The 22,849-nt window shown below is 36.3% G+C and overlaps 1 protein-coding gene across 4 annotated transcripts in view; it reads right to left on the bottom strand.

Moving 5' to 3' along the window:
- Window positions 1-22,849, bottom strand: part of MTFR1 (mitochondrial fission regulator 1) — a 52,626-nt gene that overhangs the window by 23,027 nt on the left and 6,750 nt on the right. For 2 of the 4 annotated variants that reach the window (XM_072604694.1, XM_072604692.1), the window contains exons 2-3: window positions 17,055-17,196; window positions 9,525-9,623 (exon numbers count right to left, since the gene is read on the bottom strand). In XM_072604694.1, coding sequence (XP_072460795.1) covers window positions 9,525-9,623; window positions 17,055-17,120 — 165 coding nt within the window. In that variant the 5' untranslated portion in view covers window positions 17,121-17,196. Of the gene's footprint in view, window positions 1-9,524; window positions 9,624-11,338; window positions 11,375-17,054; window positions 17,197-19,229; window positions 19,304-22,849 lie in introns of all 4 variants that reach the window. The other 2 variants (XM_072604693.1, XM_072604695.1) reach the window with 2 other exon arrangements.

Below are 22,849 nucleotides of genomic sequence, written 5' to 3'. Positions count from 1 at the left end.
TTTCTGATAAGGTGATTTGACTAACAGGTCAAGGGAATTTGGTAGAGATACAGTTCACCTAGATTTCAGCAAAGCATCTGACAAAATAACTGGGGAACCAATTCTTGGGACAATGGGCTACAGGAGAGTACAACTAGGTGGGTTTGGAAGTATCTGAATGATTAAACCCAAAGTAACAATTAAGATTTGATGCCATCTTTGAAGCTGTCTGGTGGGGGGTGCCCCAGCGATCTGTCCTGTATTGGGTAACATTTTTATCAGTTACCTGGATAAAGATAGCTAGCAAACTTAACACATTTGCAGCTAACATAAAGAAAGGAGGAAATTAATAGGTTGAAGGCCACACTCAAGATCTCAATGGGTTAGAACACTGGTATGAATCTAATAAAATGAAATCTAACAGGGATAAATGTTAGAGCTGAAGTTTAAGAAATTAACTATGCAAGTATCAAATAGGAGAAGCATAGTGGAATAGGACTATATATGAAAAGATCTGAGGGTTTAGGTGGACTTATGTTCAATACAGGTCAATAATGTATCATCAAAAAAAAAAAAGCTAATATGATCTTAGGCTTCATTAAGACAGACAAGTGCCTAGGACTAGGAAGTTAATAAATTATCCCACTGTATTCACCCCTATTCAGATATTTACCTGGAGTATTATTTTCACTTATGTGTACTACATTTTAGGAAGAATATTCATATACTGGAGAGTGACCAAGATACTGAAAAGCATTGAAGCCGTGACAAATGAGAACTGGCTGAAATAATGTTTAGCCTGGAAAAGAAAAGACTTAGGAAGCACATGACAACTGTTCAAGTATCTGAAGGCAGTCATGTGGAAGACATTCCGCAACAAGTGGTAGCAGTTTTAGAAAGGTACATTTAGGGAAAATTAATTATTTGATGGAATTATTTATCAAGCACACAATGAAGAGCCAGTAACTGGAGATATGAAGACATAAAACAAAGACTCCCTACCCTCAGAGAACTTACATGCTATAATTCAGAAGCACAGTGGGCTATACCTCTTGAGGTAGTGAGTTACTCCTCAATAGACATATTCAAAAGCAAAGACTGACTGATCACTTGATAGCTAAATCCTAGGAGAGATTTTTATTCAGGGATGGGTTAGATTAAATAGCCTCTGAGATTCCTGTGATACATGACATTTACTTAACTGGTTTAAAAGAAAACTCTATTTAAAAAAGTCAAATAAGTGGTATATGTAATCAACAGGCACTTAATTGTTTAGCTCTTGGTATGTAGGATCATTCTGAATGTTACAATTACTTAATCCTCAGGTAAAATCCTACTTTAATGCCTCACTCTGGTATGATGATGACCAGAAGTATGACTTGGGTCTCTTGAAATCTATGCTAGAACAAAGCTTCAAAGTCTGGAAGATCTTATCAAGACAGAAAAACTTCAACATAGGTCAAGTTATCTATCTCATGACAACCAGCGTAGCTAAGTTTGGAGAGGTTCAACATTGAGGTTCATTACCATAAGGTGGCAAACTTTTTTTCAAATGAGCAATTCTAGAAGATCATCTATTGATAACGTACAGGGATTGCTATTATGCCAATCAATGGAATATTCAGACTAATAAAATCAGATTCTTGAAGTAATTACTTAGGGAGACAGGAACCAGACCTGTGATTTTATCAGCATGGGGAAGTTCCAGGCAACATACTCCCTCTACCAATGTAGGCTGGCATTTTCCTGAAACTTACAAGTTTTAGAGAGTTGTCTGGGGCACTGAGAGGATACAAGATATGATCTGAGTCATAAAACCTCTAAACAGTTACAACAATATAAGAGGGCATGAAAAATCAAAATTATGATAATATAGCATTTGGAACAAAGTGCCCAACAGAATTTCAGAGCTGGAAGAGGCCTCCATCAGGCAGTCCATTTCAATTCTGGAGAATTCAAATTGTTATTAAGTTTTTTCTTAGCTCAAACTTAAGTTTGACTCTCTATAAACTCCTAACACTGCTCTTACTTCTGTTTTCTGCAATGAGGGCAGAATAAGTCCACTATCCTCTTTTCTACAATATAGCTATCATGTCCCTGCCAAACTTTCTTTTTTCCAGGCTCAACATCTCTCGCTGTTTCAGCTGATCCTTGTGTAGTATGATTTTGAGTACCACCTTGTTCCCTGTTATTTGGAGATGTGTTCTCTTCTCAATGTGCTTCTCAAACACATGCACAAATCTTTATATCTAATATAGCCTAATATACAAAATATCTTAAACATGACAATACATCTTTATTTTAGCAAATAGAAAAAAGTGAGAGAAAGATGTTATTTTTGCTTACAAACTAAGTATATAATAGCTCTAAGAGAGGCCTGGTCAAATTAAATACAAATTACAGTAAGTGGTGCTAAAATAAAGATGATGCACAAATGAAAAGATTTTGGAATGTTAAAAGTTTTTAAAAAGTAAAGTAAATATGAACTCCATCTCATTAATTGGCAGGTTTTCCTTTGTGAATTTATAGCACAGGGTATCTGTATTTTGGCCTACATTAGTATCTTGTAAAGAAAGAAAAAAGAAGACTTCTACTATTCTCTTACAGAGCAGTCATAAACCCTTGAGAAGTTGAGTATAAATGCGTAACTTTGTGAGGCCTGAGAAGTTTCTAAGTAACACTCTGTAATAATCCATGGGAAAGTCACGTAGCATGAGCAAAGGATGATAGTCAACCTAATTTGGTGTCCTGGTAATGACAAGAGATCTAGATAAAGGCTTTCATCCCATTTGGAGGGTCCCCTGTGGAGGTCTGATGGGAAGATTCAGCAGTGCACAGGATGAGAAGGCATTACTTTGCATAGTTGGGGAAATATGTACATTAATGAAATCAGATACATTAAAATATTGAATTAATCCTATACTAGTAAAAGGAGGGTCCTAATTTAGTTGACGGTGGGCTATATACCCCTTACACCAAGATTCTGGGTTAGGGCTCCTTTACTATATGAATCTGCATGCCTTACAGAGACTGCCTGGATGATTATAACTATAAGACAACATTTTAATGGGCTTTCTAATCTGTAGACCTCAATATATCTTTTGAATATATCAAAACCCAAATCTGACCTTCTGGATACTATTTTCATAAAAATCAATTTAAAGACACATTACAATAAAATTGCTTCGGTTAAAAAGGCATGTTTTTAAAATTCGTTCCTGTCCCTTTTTATTTCTTGCTACACCCTAAAAATTACAAGTAGTATGTCTCTTCATGAACTTTTGTCTGTAGAAGGAGAACGCCAATATCAAAGAAATGACTTTCAGAGAATACATACACAAGCACTACGTAAAGCCCAATCCGTTCTCCAAAGGCTGATTTGGCTCATGTTCTCAAGTATAAATTAAATCTATCTTGGATGTCTTCCGGCAATCAAAGATCAAGGAACTTCATTACTTTCTCAAAATACTCTAAGGACATAAGCTACCTTATTTCACATCTATTTCCTTATCTATTCTATTTCTTCATATAAACATTAAGTACTACCCTTTGCATGGCACACTTGTTTTAGTCATGCAAATTCCTATACTTACGTTCTTTACTTTAATATTGAAACATTAATTTACCTTGTTGCCACTGTAACAAGTCACGCCCACAATCGGTGCTCAACAAGCTGTTATAGAAGTTTTGGTCCCAATAGTGATCTCAAACTTAAATGCTCAGATCTCTGTATCCTGTCCTTGAAAAGTATTACTATGCTACTTTAAAAGTACTATTGCACTGTGAGCTTAAAGGATTTTGACATTTCTAAATTTTCCATGTGTCATAATCATCGTCTAGTGACATTTAAAAAAACCACACATACAAAACCTCACTTAGGTTTTATTTCCTCAAAGATATAGTCGCTCAAAAGACAAAGTAAATTCAAGCAGTAATTTCAATGATTTTTCAATATAGAGAGAAGGCAACAAAATATTCAGAATGGAAAGTGTCTAATGCTACAGTATAGGAAAAAAATAGCCAATTATTATACCCAAAGGATAATTCATTTATAAAAAGTTCATGTTAAAGGTGAATTTGCAGCATGTATTAGTAATCAAGTTTTATAGTTATCTGTAGCATGATTTAGATACCAGTATCAGCATGCATCAATAACTGATGAGAATTTTGAGGTAGACAAAGCTGACTTACTGAAGTTTCACAGCATGGTCCTTTCCTACTAATGCTAGCAGAAAAGAAAAAGAAGGAAAAACAGTAAAGAGAAAGAAATAGAAAATTTTCAAGAGTCTGATACAGAAGACAAAATTAAAATTAGTACTCAACATCACTATGAAAATCACCACTTGATAAGAACAAAATTACATCACAAAGTATCCCAATATATATTTCACATAAAGCAACACATTTGGTGAAAAAATATTTGACAAAACACTCAATAACAGATAAAAAATTATTTATATTATTCGAAATTGGGACTATCTTTTATTTAATTTTAAGTATTTGGTTAATTTTAACTTGAACCAAGTAAACTGAGTGATTGAAAAATATTGATGAAAGGAAAAGCAAAATAGAAAAACACTATGAACTGAGACAAAGAACAGGGAATTTTAGAGCACCTAACTTTGTCATGTGAATTCTCATTTTTAATACACTATATTAGGCTATATCACATTTCAATTACTGACCTATCAAATAAAAAATAGTAAAAATTTTTATAGTACCTTTGCAGAGTTTAGCTAGCATTTTTTTTTTGGTGGTACATAATCTTTTTTCTTTTACCCTTTCAATTAAACTAGCACAGGGAGCAGGCCCTTAACAAGTCTATTAACTGAGAACTGCAAGATTTCTACTTTATATTTTACCAGCACTACTGCAATAGTTTTTAGTCAAATAGAAAATGCAACAGTGAATCAATAAAAAAAGCTAACAATTCTTGTTTTCTACACATGCCATTTTTGTTGTTAAGGAAGACAGTACAGATTGTTCACATTGTAACCCAATGAAACCTGCTTTTGTATATGGAGCATCTATGATGTGAAGGAGTGCTGTGAATGGAAGACCCAAAGTCCTACTCTTAACTCTGCCACTACCTCAGAGTGTATCCCTAAGGAATTTACACCTTCTATGAATTTCAGTTTCACTGTCAGTAAAAGAGAGGTTGGGTTAAATGATTTTAGATCCCCAATTTGAATATTTTTATGATTCGGTAAAATGGGAACGGATGAGAAATTACATTAGCATTTTCTTTATCTTCAAAAAAAGGTAATACATAAGAAAAAGGGCACAGGAAATTACTGTTATATGAACATCAGTATAGGTTCTGTGTCTGCATACCTTCTATTTCAAATATTCCCATCAGGTATCTAAGATGGGAGAGATTAGGATGAAGGCCATGAATAGGAAGGTTGGGATTTCTCTTGTAGGTTTAGTCCTGGGGTCATGCAAGCGAAGATTCAAGATAGTCTTTCTGGACCACCATTCCACTTACATAGCTACTTTAATCCTCAAGTTTGGCAAAGAAATAATTAGAGTGGGGAAGCTGGGAGAGAAATATGCACTTAAGTTTTCTGCAGTTATATAAGTGATCTTGATTTGATGGCAAGCAGTTAGGGTGGGTTTATATAACACAACCTTCAGCTTTATTCTCTCTACTCCATAACCATAAAAAAGACTACTGAGTTTCTCTTGCGCTTTTTTTCCCAGCATATGAGACTGATATTAGATTGTTTTGGCTGTAGGAACAAAAATGAAGCTAAATTTATTCCTGAGTTAGTGGCTATTTTCATGACTGTCAATAGATGGCAATGCCATTCCACAAAAGACCTAAAATAAAAACAACCTTTTCAAAGGAGCAAACAGGTTAACTGAAAACTAGCCTTCAAAAATAAATGAATAAATGAAAACTACTTTTGAAAATGCTATGTGCTCAAATATCTTTCCACAACAAAAATCCAAAAATAAATTTTTAAATTTAACAATAGTGATATGTTTTCTATCCTATTTTAAAAGGACAACAGGAAAGGTATATTTTTTCAATGATACGAAGAAACTTAGTCCAAACACCAGGAAAAGTATTGGACTTGGGCAAAAGTGTGTTCGAATGTTGCCTCTGCCACTTTGGCAGCCCTGTGTCCATGGTCAAGTTATTTAACCTCTCAATCTCAGACTTCTCATCTATAAAATAGAATACCTGGAATAACATCTGATTCACAGGGCTGTTGTGTATGAGGCTCAAAGAAGAGAACCTAGGCAAAGCACTCTGTAAACCTTAAATTATATGTGTGTGTGTATGCATGTATTTGCATATATACACACAGACAGATGTATGTGTGTGTGTGTGTGTGTGTGTGTATGCATGCCAGCTATAATGATTATGTATAAAAGTACAAATCTCTCCATTTTTCTGAGATCATTAAGTTAAAACTGGAACAGGATCCCTGAGAATTTAGACATGCATTATATTAAATATATAAACATGTTTAAGACAGGGACTGAGTCATGTAAACTCCAAGCTGACATGCTTCATAACAGAATGTATCATTGCATTGTACTACTCTATAAAGGTCTGGAGGATTTCAAGCCAGCTCTTTAAATAGGCTTAAAGGAATATACCTCCAACATACCTTTCTTCTTGACCATGGTGATAGTGACACTACAAATCTATACAAAATCTACTCAGAAATGTAGGGACAAAATGGCTGAAATAAGGCAAAATTTCTGCTTTACTTTTTAAAAAATCTGATGATTATGAAAGACAGTTAAATTGTTTTAGTTACTCCTACCCATATTCCTCTAAGTCCCAATGAGGGCAGAGCCCATGCATGTTAAATTTATATTTTGTACCTAATACAGTGTTTTGCACATAGGAGAATTGATTAGTAGATGCCTTTGAATTGAGTAAGTTAATCCTTCTTGACTATAATTCTTAACAGTCTGTAGACAGAGGTAGCTTCCTGGAGTCTGGAGGACCTGAGCTCAGCCAGGTCCCCAGACTCTTGTTTGCCTAAAATTAAAAAACAAAAGTCTGAGCCCTCCTAGACCTACTACCACTTTCGATAACTCAGCCTCAAAGACTAGATTAAAATAGACTTCTTACACACAAATGTCTTCCACTGAATCCTTGATTTAGATTTATATTTAATCCTTGTTTATATTTAACAGTATTTAACAGATCCTATTACAGAAATAGCCACTGAGCATGTGTAACTGCTACCTTAGTTTCAGATAACATGATCATGGTCTTTGATTGATTCACCTCCCTGAGGCTAAGGCTACTCATCTACAAAATGAGCAGGTTGGGCTAGATGAGCTCTAATTAGTGTCCTTTCTAGCCCTAAAACTTCATAAACATTTTTAATTCAAAGCTACAAATAAAATATGGTAAAATAGAAACTTTCTAAAGAAGCTTGTCTTTGGCAATTACTGAATCAGACAAGACAATTATCAGAGTAGATTCAGGTTACAATTAAGTGCTATTCCAAGACACTTTCATTTGTTACCAACTACATGAACAAAAGTATGTTATTCTGTATCTCTGTGAAAAAACAACCTTAATAGGTTCATTTAAATCATTAAGCTGGTTAAGTGATTAGGATCAGATTCTGGAGAAAGGAAGAGAGGAGCTAAGCCTCTGCCCTCTTTTTAATGCCTAAAAGAATGAAACATTTTAATAAAGTTAACAGTTTGGTCACATATGTCAAAATGAATTACTAAAATGTGGTTAATAAGCAACATTTGTTGCAATTCTTAATTTTGATAAGAAAAAAGTTTATAGTCATTCTTGCATTAATTATATTTTTTTCAAAAGCTCATCTGACCTACTTACTTGACATGAAAAGAAAAAATGGTCTAACTAGATTAAAACAAAAATATTCTGCAGATGATCAAGGAAATTTTAAAAATTTACTAGGATTATTCTGCATAAAGCATATCTATACAAGCTCTTAAGTTCTGATTTGAAACCAAAGTAAACCATCTACCAAAATTCTGTATTCCTATTCAAATTTTTTTCTGTCCATACTCCTTCAAAGTTCTGATTTGTCAACTGAGTGTTATCTAAAATCTAAGACAATCCAGTTTATAGAACTAACTATGACTACTACAGTGTGCAGTTTTCTTAGAATTAAGAATTTAAATAACTTGTATTACTGTCTTTCTGGTTCAACCATATAAATGGTCATTTTTAACCTACCTATTTCCATTCCTTCATATGGATAGTGATAACAGCTATAACTCTCACCTAACTCAGGGGCAGTTAGCAGTTATTATCTAAAGCATTAGGAGATTCTCAGGTGAGAAGAATTGTCTTTCCAAAATATCTAAACAAAATGCCACCTGGGACATGAAACTGGTACGTGTGAATTTCAACTTTAAATCTGAAGTTGCATAGAAAGAGGCTTTGTCATAATGGTACATTTTAAATCTGTGAAGAACAAGAACATGGCTATATAGCATCAAAGCTCTATCAGGAGGATTGTTCATAGTTCCTAACTAAGCCAGAGAAATCAAATATGTATTTCTATGCACAAAAACAGCTGTCGCTGACATGGCACTCAGACACATTTAGGGGGATCCCTAAGCCCCATGCAAACAAGGGTCCCATCTGATTTAGGGCTTCATTGCCAGAACACTCCAAGGAACCACAAACTTTCAAAGAAGAGCCCCAGAGAGCAGCTTGACTGCATAGCAGATGTACCACCTCTGGACTTCATCACTTTAGAAATAGTTCTGCTGCAGTTGGAAAGGAAGGCCCTGTAGCTGTAAACACATGTACATAGTCTCTGGTCAGTTTCAAACTAGTTCAAAGAAAAGCAGAGGAAGAAAGATTTCTCATTGCTCCAAGTGGTTTTTGGCATCAGTGAGAACCTTTGACTCATTTCTTGATAGCAAGTTAAGCTTTCTTTCCCTGTGCTACTACTACCACCAGTGTGATTCTGTCTTCATTACAGGGCTCTAACAGTGACCTACAGTAGCAAAAGAATTTCAAAAGGAACCCTGGTGAGATCAAAGAGAAGCCCTTTCTGCAGACAAAGCAACTCTAGTGGCAAAAGAAAGCAATAGTGATACTAGAGGCATCCTGTCCCTGCACTATAATGGAGGATACCTGATGGTCCCTTGGGGTCTAGGAGCTTTTTGTTTAGTAAGGTACTTCTAAAGATCCACACATATATTCTTAAGGCAATTTTCTGCCATAAGGAACCTGAATCCCAATGCTCATTAAATGACTGATTGCCACCTTAGTGTGAGCTGGTTTACAACAAAATCTACAGTGTCTCTATTTCCAAACACAAAACCATGCAATTCTTAGTGAAGAGTAACATGACATTGTCAACAGTGAAAAATAAAAGTGGATGCAAGTACATGACTCAGTTTTAGAAGAAAAATTAGACTTAGGACAGAAGAGGTTACTGAGCATTCCCAATCCTTACTTTGTTATTTGTAGACTAATGCAGCTAGCAACATACAAAAGTCTGATGGTCCCTTAAAAAAAACAATTTATACAGTACCTATATAAATGAATTAATTTTAAAACATGAAAAAAATACCTGAAACTGAACTCTTGGACACTGAATCAGAGATAAATTAGTGCCGATCTTCCTTACAATACTTCTAGATGAACCATATGGTTTGCCTGACCAGAGTACCTGAGAAAGTAGAAAACACAAATATTTAATGACAATCCTTACAACACTGTTAATAGAGTGTTATCAGTCAATTATAAAACACATGCACCTACCGTGCCACATAATTAGATGGCACACTATGATAAGAGGAATGATCCACATTTTGGGGGAACAGCTCAAGTGTTTTCCAATTAAAAATTAAGAGCACATAGCTAAAGCTATTAATAATACAACAAAGGTTATTGGAAATAGAATGTGTAATAGTAATACATATTGAAACTAATAATTAATTTGATGTCATGTTTATTATTATATCACAGTGGCTACTTTCATAGTATTTTCCCTCCACTGCTTTCTACCAAAAGGACTACCTTTTAGGTTAACTCCTTCATTTTAGAAAATTTAAAGATTCAGTCTCAAAGCATAATACAACATAACAAAGAGATTATTTTGTATCAAATAAGAATGGATACAGAATGCTTTACAAACCTTAAAACACTGCAGTATCAGCTATAATTATTAATATATAGCATACAAAACAAAAAAAAAGAAAACCTTAACAAAAGAAAACAATACCAGGCACACATGTGGATTAGTGGATGCACACTAGATCCTCTATGAAGTCTGACAATGTGTTTCCTTAAGTATATTGGCCTTTCAGTAAAAAGATATATATGATTGTATGAATACTTTATTTGAAAGAAAAGACACATGAGATTTAGTAGGAAGACCAGGACAAGACAATCATTAATAAGGAAAAGTGAGCCATTAAAAGTAAATCCTACAGAAAAGAATGGAAGTGATACAGGACTGAATTATACTTCCTACTATACCCTAACCCTAACCCTACACACTATCTGTGACATTTGTGACTACATTCAAACTGCTTATATATTTAAATCTTGTAATTAAGTAGACTGTGCTCCTTCCAGGTAGCCCAGAGGCTACACCAACAGGGGGATACACCAACATTGAGTGTAGAAAGCCCTAAATCAAGAGTCAGAGGGCCTGGTTTTGAATCTTGGCTCTGTCAATTAGTACTCTTTGGTCTCCTTTTCCTCATCTATAAAGTAAGGTTTAAGGCTCAAACTTTGAGTCCTTTATGGCTCCAAATCTGTGATTCTCCTCTGATTCTACCTCACTGTTGCTCAGAGTATGATAATGAATGCAATGCCATAGGCGGTTCTGGAACTTGGTCCAGACTGGCCCCTTGGGCATACATTATCACAAATCAGGCTGAGCTTAAGCTAATATCTCTGCAGTGCTTCAAATGAAAGAGAATTTAGTTTTATGTCAAACTCCACTCTACCTATGCTGACCTTGAACTCTGAGGGTTGGGACAAAGCCAAATACAATTTGGGAGAACACAGGGTAGGAATAGCATTTGTCTCTCTTCAGGGATTCTATATAAGATTCCCACTTTTTTAGCATGTTCAGGGTCTCACTGATTTTTGAGTGGGTAAAGGCCAGAAAAAAAAATGGGTAGAGTTACAAATTAGATCTGAAATTCAGATGATATAACTTCCACTTAACAAAGAGGATTATCATTTGAATACATCCTTGAACAGAAGTAGGTTAGATTTGAGAGGAAGGACATCTGACAAAATGGAAAGTGTGGGGCAACACAGTTTTAATAATGGATAAATAAAACAAAGTAATTGCCAAGCCAAGAAAAAAAAATGAATGGGCATGCAATGGGCAGAGACTTAACAGATAATATTTAAACAAATCTTTACCTTAAACATTTTTCAGTGGGCTTCCTTAGTCTTGATCTTTTAAAAATAGAATCATAAATTAGGGCAAAAAATGGCAACGTTTTAGTTATTAATACCCTGCCTTCTTAATTTTTTCCCCTGTAAGTCTAGTAGTAAGCCAAAGTTCAAATAATACCATGACGTAAGAAATGGATTTAGTTAAAACAAAATATAATTTGATCATCCCACTAGTAATAAAGCATGGGAAAAAGACAATATCCAAAAGAAATCCAACTTTCTTTTCAGTAAGAGTAGATCTAGAATGAAGACAATGAAAAAGGAGAAAGCTCAACAAAAGAAGTAAAAGATTTGCCAATACCTTCTCCAGTTCACGGCTCTATGGTTTGTATAGAAACATGCAGATAAAGATTCCCAAGCTTTCTGCATTACCATTTTCTTAACTGTTTCATAGTAAAACAAAACAAGACCAAACACTTTTACTGAAAAAGGAAGCTGTAGTTACAAAAAAAACAACCCATGTCTGAGTAACACAGAAGGTGATGGTTGTATTTGATTCCTTTTTTTAATGACAACAGTGAGCTAAAAAAAATGAATAGCATTCTTCTGTTTTTGTTACCTATGTTCTGCATGGCACCTTGCACTGTACACAGAAACAGGAGGCAAAGGTCCGTGCAGTCTGCTCACCGGGGCCTCTAGGGAGAGGACGAAATAGTTGCTTCTGTTATAGTATGAGAAAGATAAGTGGAGAAAAAGAGCAGCTAACCTCCAGGAGTCACAGAATTAGGTCTTCCTTTATTGTCTCTGTTCAGCCCTCATGAGAAAAAAATGCAAATAGCTATAAAGGAATAGGGAACAGATGGTACTGAAAAGTCACCATCTGTACACTGGGAGGCTGTTTGACCCAAGAGGGTCTCTTTCCCTCTACTCCTGGCTCAATTGTGCCTTGTAAATGTAGATGTGTAGAAAATGATTTCCTCTATTTTGAAGCAATTAAAGATATATTGTTATTTGGACATACCCAAATAGTGATCAGAGAAGCAGCAGAGGGAAAAGTGTCTTGATATTGATCTTATATTGCCTAATCTCTAAAGCGGATTACTTTCAAAAAATTTTCTAAACAGTAAAATTATTCTTGGTTTTATCCATTTGTTATACACACAGTATGTATGCATGTATAAAAATCATATGCACACACAGGGAGGTAACTATGGCTATATTAATGCTAAGAGAAATTCTGGGAAAGGATTTGAGAGGTAGAGAGACAGTGTGCATGTGTGTATATGTATCTAGTTGTGACAGTCCATAACATTTAGCAACAGTGTTTGAATGTGATGACAGCAAAATGGGGGGAATCTGGTGACATTAGGAAAGCAGTTTGTTCTATTTTAACATTGTGAAATGGTACAGTAGAGGTGTTGAAGTGTGAGGCTTGAGTCTGAAGCTGTCATCTGTCTGAGTCGTGCTGGCTACATACCCTAGTTTCATGTAGTAGTAAAGCGAATTATAATTAAATGCTACCATATTTCTACTTTATTTTCTATTTTTAAATTTATTTTACATTAACTTATTCAGATTCATGTAATAATCTGATAGACAATATTTAGTAGGAAATACCAACTGTAAATTCAAACCCAATGAACATGTGAAGTGAATGGATTGTTTTAAAGACAAGCTAGAAAAAAATAAGCTCTTGGTTTTTTTAGACTACGGGTGTGAAGGGGGGAAGAAAAGGAAAATTAAGCTGTGCATTAAAAACCAATTCAGGACAGTGGCGCTCCCTAGGATTCTCATACAAATCCCTAACCAAAGGACACATTTTCTTTCTTGATAGTCTCCTTTCTCATCTGAAATTCTTAGCCACACACATGTTCCTATTACAGAACACAGGAAGCAAAAAAGTTTATTCCTTAAAACAATGAGAAAATTCAAATTTGTATTCTCCTGGCTGTCCACTACAAGCAAGACCACAATAACCCATGAGTTCCACAAGTTCAGTTCCTCAAACGAGGAAAAAAAAGGTAATATTAAAAACCTATATGGGATTCTTCATTAAAGAGGAAAAGAATGGAGAAGTAAAAATATGTTTTAAAATCTAAAAGGGGGCATAGGGAAGATGATACAAATGACTAAGAATAAGCAATATCAATTTAGGATTATAGCTGTAGAACTAGAGGGGACTTCTGAGATAATCTAGTCTAATTCCTTTACTTTACAAATGAAGAAATTGAAGCCTAGGGAGGAGGAGGAAGCAAAAGTGATGGAGTCAAGTAGTAGAAATACCAGAGGTAGTGGCAGTAGTAATAGCAGCAGAGGTTAATAGCAGTAGCAATAGCAGTAGCTACAATAGCAGGAGTAGTAGCAGGGATGATGATGTAGCTCTTTAAGATTTACAAAAACACAAAGTGTTACCTCACTTGATAATCACAACAATTCTGGGATTTTGTAAATAAAGAAGTGAAGCTGAGAGGTTAAGAAGACATGCCCAGGGCCACATCGCTAGCATGTCTGAGTCAGGACTTGCGCTTACCTCTCCCTGACTCTGAGTTAAATATTTTCCCCAATACATTATGGAGCCAGAAATAGAACTGACATCCACTGTGCAAAGCCAGTTCTTTCCCCAGTGCATTATACTGACCCTCTTAACTTTCCGGCAACATTTTCTTTGTACAAAGAGAAGATGTAAGGGTAGAAGATATAGTCTTTGTCCTTGAAGAATTTATTATAGGAAGATTCAGTTCAGATATACAGTAATGGGAAGATAGCAGTGTGGTAGAACAAGAAGAATATTAAGAAACTGAGTTAAATCTCCCCTTTGTCACTATACTTGTGTGACTTTGAAGCAAGTACGTTAGCTGTGCCTCAGTTTCCTCACATGTGTAGATTGGACTATCTATCTAAATGGCCTCTGGTCCTTTTCAGCATAAATTTATATTCATACGACCCTAACTGGTGATAAACTATTCAGAGCTACGGGAATACAGTTTTTAACACCAGGCACTAGCCAGGAAGATTTCAAACTCTGAGAAGGAAAATGTTACAAAGAAACGTCAAAACAAATATCTTCATTGATTTCTAAACAGTATGTGATCTAAATATTAAAGATATCATAAAAAGGAAAAAGTAGGTGGTACCTTTCACAGCTACGACTAGGGAAAGAACTTTTAAAAATTACTGCTAGCTTTTGCTTTTATATCACCTTAAATTTCTTATATATTTCCTCTGTTGCCCTGCCCTGATAGCCACAATCTCTTTACTAAAAAAAAAAAAAAAAAAAAGGCTTTAAAAGCCCCAAACGACTATGTTCTGCTTTGTTTTTTCCCATGGTTTCTCCAATTCGTTTTAATTCTTCTATGCAACATGACTAATGTGAAAACGTGTTTAATAAGAACCCATATAAGATTTCATGCTGTCTTAGGGAGGGAAGGGAGAAAATTGAAGACTTATGGAGGTGATTGTTGAAAACTGAAAACAAATAAATTAATTTTAAAAATAATAGTAATAAAAAAAGCCCAACACATCAGTTAGGCAGTTAGTCAATAAACAATGATTAAATGCCTAATGCCTGCCAGGTACTGTGCTAAGCACTGGGGATACAAAAAGAGGCAAAAGATAGGCCTTGCCTTCAAGGAGCTCACAATCAAAGGCAAGATAAATAAACAAATACATACAAACAAGCTGCACACAGGGTAAATGGATATCACTTAGGGAGAAGGCACCAGAATTAAGAGGTCAGGAAGGTTTCTTGTAGGAGATGGGATTCTGACCAGAGCTTACAAGGAAGCCAGGGAAACCACTGGGCAGAGAGGAGGGGGAGAATGCTCCAGGCATGGGGGAGAGCCGGAGAAAATGTGTAGGCCACGATATGGAGTGCTTTATCTGTGGAACAGCAAGGAGGCTATTGTCACTGGACAGAAGGTATGATTCGGAGACTGAGGCTCTACGTGAAAAGGGTGGGAGGAAGATGGGACCACGGAACATCTGAGGGGGAATATAGAGATCTGGAAGAGCTACTACGCCCCTCCAACCTGCTGAACCGAGTCAAGATAGACTCTTTGTCCCTCACTCTCACTCCCCTCTTTAATATGTACATTTGCTTACACACACACACACACACACACACACACACACACACAGACACACACACACAGACACACACACACAGACACACACACACACACAGACACACACACACACACACAGACACACACACACACAGACACAGACACACACACACAGACACACACACACAGACACACACACAGACACACACACACGACACACACACACAGACACACACATACACACAGACACACACACACACACAGACACACAGACACACAGACACACACACAGACACACAGACACAGACACACACACACAGACACACACACACACAGACACACACACAGACACACACACACAGACACACACACACAGACACACACACAGACACACACACACACAGACACACACACACACACACAGACACACACACACAGACACAGACACACAGACACACACACAGACACACACACACACACAGACACACACACACACACAGACACACACACACAGACACACACACACACAGACACACAGACACACACACAGGAGCACTTCATTGACCTGAAGGATGAACAGCAAAGAGGACATCCTTAAACCTCTTTACCTTTTATCTTCATATTAGAATTAGCTTGTGCTTTGAACAAATTTTCTCACTTGGCCATGAAGAAATATAAATGTCTGACATTCAGTCCAGGTCACTGAAAAATCTCTACTTTCCACTTACTGGAAGTGAGATTGTCTGTCAGTCCTAGTCTTTCTTGCTAGGAGCTCTTGGAAAACTGCTATGGTAAACTGCATACTGACATTAACGGAGATTCCCTTCTCATGGTTAGTACCTTGTAAACACCTTAACACCCAACTTTCTTTCCTCTTACTCACTCCCCTTTTTCTGTTGTGCTAACAACGAGTAACTTGTTTCACTTATTGTCTCCATTTCAAATCCTTCTCTCCCACAACCTTTTCCCAATGAAGCTGGAAGTCTCAACTCTTCATGATCCCATTTTGGGGTTTTCTTGGCAAAAATACTGAAGTGGCTTGCCATTTCCTTCTCCAGCTCATTTTCCAAGAGGAAACTAAGGCAAACAGAGTTAAGTGACTTGCACAGAATCACACAGCTAGTAAGTGTCTGACTAGATTTGAACTCAGAAAGATGAGTCTTACTGACCCTAGGCCTGGCACTCTATCCATAGAGCCACCTAGCTGTCCCACTGTCTTCTTAAAAGGCCCTAAATTCTTTCTAGATAAAAACTGTTAAATTTTTGTACACAACATAGACCAATAGTATTCATATACTGACACTAAATAAAATCACAGTATCAAATTCAAAAAATTTTCCTTTCACTTAAAAAATAGTATTCTGCACATTTGTAATAGGTGGTTTTTCTTCTTTTCTTAATGGGTGGGGGAGAGAGAAATGATTTGGAACTGGAAAAAAAATTAAATTTTCTTAAAATTGGTAAATGGGCTTGGCCTAGATTCATGGTCTTTTTCAGCTCTTAAGTTTTCTGATTCATAGTCCAAGTCTGATATATAAATTAAGATAAGAAAGTATACTCCTGGTATGATAGTGTTATAAGAAGATTATCTTTTGTGATTTTTTTAACATTTGAAACCACTAAGTTTCACAGACATATTTTACCACTGCTTTATAAAATCAATTTTGGATACTCACTGATTCCATGCTTATTCCAACTTGCTCGCAAACCATCCTAATTAGGCGTTTAATCCAGTTAAGCATCTAGATGGCAAAGTCTTCACAAATTGTTATTTTCAACATTTGAAGCACACACATCAGCACATGGTCCATAATCAAACTGAAATTTAAAAAGAGAAGCATTTAGATTGGCATACTTTCAATTAACATTATCAGTAGGCATAGTATAGTGGCAGAACACAGGACTCCAAGATAGCAATTTGATTCCACCTTGCTACTAATTTGCTGGGACATCTTAGGAAAACAATTTAAAATAAGGAGGTTGGTTTTTAAGGTTCCAGCTCCAATATATTTCAAGAAACATTTATTAAATGCCTACTCTAGCTGAGGTATTAGGGATAAAAGAAAAAGAAGCAGTCCCTGCTCTGATGGAATTTACATAGGACTAAAAGGAGGTGTGTGGGGAGATTATGACATTAGTACAAGAAGATATTATACAGATTTCATAAGCAAATAGTTAAATACCAACAGAGTTAAGCATATCTCTCATCACTCTATGCACTATCGTTTCTGCTCACAAAGAGCTTATGATTAACTTAACTACGGAGAAAATACACGAAAAACTAGGAAGACCACAGTGCTGTGGCTGTTGTGGCCCCCTTGCACTTGGTCAGGGCCTCATGGCCAATTAGAAAATTCAGATACAATTATGTGCTACAGATTCCAATTTGAGAACCAAACAGAACATATCTGCAACTAAGGCTATATATTTGTCGTTATGTATTGGGCAGTTTGAGGGACTTACTCGGAGCAGGAGTTGATTCTCTCCTCACATTTTCCTTCATTTAATAGCTATATTGTTAATGTATTTAGAAGGGAATGAGAAGGTCTTTCCTAATCATTAATACGCCTATGTGACCTGCTTATATCACACAGAAGCTTAAGTCACATGAGTTTTGAGTTACATGAAGCCTGTGGTGGGAGGAGCTAGGTGAACAAAAGGGGTGGAGCAGGAAGGGTAGAACAGGAACAGGAGGAGCTGCAACAGAGCTGAGAGGAAGTTGGTCAGACTAGTCAAAGCTGGGAAGGACAGAGGAAGCAGGCAGCTGGCTGTGAGTGAGAGAAAGGCATTTTGCATAGGGGAGCCTGTTTGTGGGAAGGCCTGATCATGTGTATAGACTTCTTGATTACTATGATGGATTTCTTTGTTGCTATGATGGATTTGGCTTTCTGGTATTTGAATAAATGTTTTGGTTCTATCTTCTATGTGGAGAGTCCTGTTAGGTTTTGCGATTCAGAGCTGCACTGGCATATTCACAGCTGCTATAGGCGCTGTGAATATCGCATTGGTGCTACAGTGGCATTGGCTTTCTGAATGAGTACGTGAAAAGTTAAACCTAAAGAGTGAAAGAATCCACAAATAATACACACAACCCTATTCTAAAAGCCTGGGCAAGTTACCTTTCAGTGAATCTCACTTTTCTTACCTGTAAAATGAGAGGACTGGATGAAATGGCCTCTTAGATAACTTTCAGCACTAGATCTGTGACTACATGTGTAGTCAAATTTATAGAACTGAAATTTCTGGGTAGAGTCTGCTAGCTCTCAGTCTCATGTCAAGATACAGGCACAAAGCTACTAAGTAGGTCTTTACAGAAGTATCAGTTTGAGGAATGTTTCACCAAGCCTTAAAGAAATCATTAGCTCTGGCCAACTGCAGATGTTGGTGCTAAGAGTTGGGATGATGCTCCAAGAAGAATACAAAGACCCAAAAAACACTCAATATAAACCTTTATCAATTCTTCACATTTTGTTTGAGAAAGGGAATTAGTAATTTGGAAGGTTTGTTCTTTTAGCTACAGGTAATTCTGAAAACTCTTGGGCAAAAATTACTTTCTGCATAGACCCTAAGAGGTTTACACAGATAATTTATTCATCTCCATTAAGTATTCTAATGTCCCCCACCCCCTAAACATGGCAGAAAGGAAAAGATAGGTAGTGGGAAACTTTCTTTACCTTTATTATTGAAAAGGACATTTAAAAAATTTTCTGTAACCTTGAGCATGTATTCCCACTAATCAATGACTGAATGACTGAATGAAAAAAGCAGTTAGTACTTATTCTGTGCCAAGCCCTGGACAGACAGAGTAACAGTTTAAAGAGGCAATTAATAAGCATTTATTAAGTACCTACTCTGTACTAGGCTCTCTGTTTGTTCCAGGGTTGTTCAATAATGGAAAAGTGCTCTCAAACTGACAGTCTTATGTCTGTAAAAAAGATCAACAGACAAACATAACAGCTAGGGGAAAAGCAACTATCACTACAACATTTATATAAACATACATTCTCTCTGTATAAAGAATAGGCTAATATATATGTATATATAAATGAAATTCATGTCCATGCTCACATCAGCATTTATTAAACATGTGCAAGGCAGCTACATGAATGAGTACATGTAATATCTCTCACCATTATTAGTTTTTGAATCATCCTTTTTATAAATTTATATTCAGTTGTTAAATATTGTGATTCTTTGAAATATTTCTTGTATGCATCCTTTCTTCTTTATTCTTCTCCACCACCCTAGTCTACATTTTTTATTGATTTATTCCAGGATTAGTACAAAACGTTAGCTAGACTAAGTCCAGCTTTCATTGATCTTCCTTCTAGCCTGCATACTGCTGCTCATGTTTTGTGATTTTTTGATGTGGATATTACCTCACTGTGGTCAAAAAACCCCTTTAATAGCAATAGGCGTGGGGGGGCAGTTAGTGCCTAAGATATGCAGTTGCAAGACAATACTGTTATTAGTAAGACAATGTAGGCCAAAGTTGTAGATTACAGAGTCCATGGAGGGAAGAAAGCATGAGCAGGCTGGAAAAGTAGGAAGGGTCCAGGTTCTAAAGGGCTTTATTTGAGAAACAGTGGATTTTATATCTGATCCTAGAGATGTGGAGCCACTGCAGTTTATTCACATTCATTATTACTTTATTCAAGAGCTGCTGGAGGAGATGGATTAGAGTGAGTGGAGAGAGACTTGAGGCAAGGAGACCAAACAGCAAGCTATTTCAGTAGTCTAGGCAGGAAAGAATGAAGCATTTATTAAGCTCTTATTGCATACAAAGCACTGTGCTCTGTGCTAGGTATACACTCAGGGGCAATGGCCTCCTGGCTATCCCAGGAACAACACATTCCATTTCTTGGCTTCGGGAATTTTCTCTGGTTGGCCCTCATGCCTCAGTGCTCTCTCACCATTATGATGTTAAGTCCCTAACTAAAATTTTACCTTCCCCAATCCCTCTTAATACCAGTGCTTTCCCCCTGTTAATTATTTCCTATTTGTCCTATGTATAGTTTGCTTTGTGAATATTTATTTGTACTGTCATCTCCCTCACTGAGTTGTAACTATTGGAACTCCTTGAGGGAAGGAACTGTTTTTTGCCTCTTTTTGTATCCCCAGTACTTAGCACAGTGCTTGGAACATGGCAGGCAGGTCTTTAATAAATGTTCGTTCACTGATTAAAACAGAAAATAAAGACAATGTTTGTTAAAGAGCTTACATTCTAATAGGGGAGACAAAATATATGAAAAGTTTCAAATGGAAGTCAGCTGGTAAAGCCTTGTAGTCTTTTGAGTACAGTAACAAAGCAGCGGTTAATGTCATTTAACAGACTTTAATGTCATTTCCACTGATAAAATGAAATCAATTTCTGATAACAGCCAAATCTGAAAGCCTTTTTTTTGGTTGTTAATCTTTCTGACATCCCCCTCTCCAAGCCCTTTCCTAGGTTTGTCTTCTGATGCATTTTATTTTACCTTCACAACAGATCTTGAAATTTAGTTGCCAATCTAATTCAGATCCTCATCACTCCAACCACCTTTCTACAAAAGCTTCCTAATTAGTCTCTCTGCCTTCACTCCTTCTCCCCTCTCTAATCTATCCTTCTTACAGTTGTCAAAATGATATTCTTAAAACATAGGTATGACCAACCACATCACCCGCCAGCTCCAGAATTTTAAGCCTTTCGCAATTTGGCTTCAACATAAATTTCCTGACTTATTTCACCTTACTCTCCCCTCAACATGCATTCTATTTTCTAGCCCAGATGGCTTACTTACTCCTGTACATAACATTCTTATTCATCCCTTGCTTCTGCCTCTTAGAATCCCTAGTTTCCTTAAAGGTTCAATTCAAATGCCACCTGCTATATAAGGCCCTTCCTGATTCCCCTTGGTGATAAATGATCCCTCCCACCCAATTAATTTGTATTTCCTCTGTACATATTTTATGTATACTTATCTGTGTATATGTTGTTGTCCATTCCTCTCCCCCACCCCCCAAGAATGGAAGCTCCCTGGGGAAAAGAGCTGCTTTACTTTTGTCTTTGTGCCACACAGCTCTGGGCACTTGGATTCAAAGCAAGCACTTAATACATGTTTCTCAAATCAAACTGAAAGGATGAGCAATGCAGATTATGCAACAACTTCTTCCTTCAATCCATATTGCTGCTACAGAAATCTTTCTAAAATCCTACCTTCAGGTCATTTTATTCAAAGAGCTAAATGGCTCTCTTTCAACCAGCACAACAAATTTTCATACTAAAAAGACCAGGCACCTTCATTTGACACAAAATCTTATAATTTTATTTAAAATAAAAATTTTCATCCACTTTCTCTATTTTCTTTAACTTATAGATAAAAAAAATGCATTGCATCAAGTGATGTAGTTTGCTCCTTTGAGATATTCTTTAACTCCAGGTTCTTTCAGTGTTAAATTTCTTAGTTTGTCAATATCATTCATGATCTTGCCCCACTTTAACAGTAAAGTTCATTTGTTACTACTCTCTCACTCTTTCTCTTCCTCCCTCCCTCCTGCTTTATATTAGGTGCCCGTTACTATTCTAGGAGCTATAGAAAACAAAAACATAAGACATGAGTCACTCATCCATCCATCCATCCATCCATCCATCCAAAACTCTTTCAATCACTCCAAGGCTGTTTTGGTACACACTGATCTTACTGCATTCATGATCAGCACCTTAGCACAATGGCACACATAGGCAGTCCAAAGTATAATAAATACCCTACAAATTACTACTTTTCCTTCTCCTCCCCCTACCATCCCTGATCCTTATGTAAAGGCAACAATAGTACCACCACCTTTTAAGGAAGAACACTGTAATTAGCAAAGCAAGAATCAGTGCATTAATACAGCATTTTCTTAAACTAACTGGGCACAGAATATTTTGGGGTTACAAATTAGTATATTCATACACATGTGCATGTGCACGTGTACACAGGCACCTATTCCATAAATTCTGGTGTGGAAATATGGAATAATCTTAGCAACATAGAAGTCAAGAAAATTGTGGGACAACAAAAAAAGGAAATTAAGAGTAATTTTCACCCAGAAAAACTGTTACTCATTCTAAATGTTTCTGAAACAAAAAAAAAAACCTGTCATATTTAATGTTTTACAATGAAAAAATATTTCTTAGCTTTACTTTCTCAAGGAAACTCTATCTGTTGAACACTAGGACCTCATAGGATATGGTTTGGGGAATAGTAACGTGTTATTTATAAAATGCAACGGGCAGAGAAGTCTGGAGATTTGAATTCCAGTTTTCCTGCTGGCACCAATCATCCCTGTAGGCAAGCCCAACATTCTACAATACAATGTAATTTATATTCCAGAATCTGATATAGTGAGGTCATTTTGAACACTCAATTGTTTGTACCATTCAAAAAAAAAAAAAGACTAAAAAATGACAAATGCTGGATGGGATGTAGAAAAATAGGGACACTGATAT

The sequence above is a fragment of the Notamacropus eugenii genome, chromosome 4 (genome assembly GCF_028372415.1).
Source record: "Notamacropus eugenii isolate mMacEug1 chromosome 4, mMacEug1.pri_v2, whole genome shotgun sequence".
Lineage (NCBI taxonomy): Eukaryota > Metazoa > Chordata > Mammalia > Diprotodontia > Macropodidae > Notamacropus > Notamacropus eugenii.
This window is presented reverse-complemented; position numbering and strand designations above follow the sequence as displayed.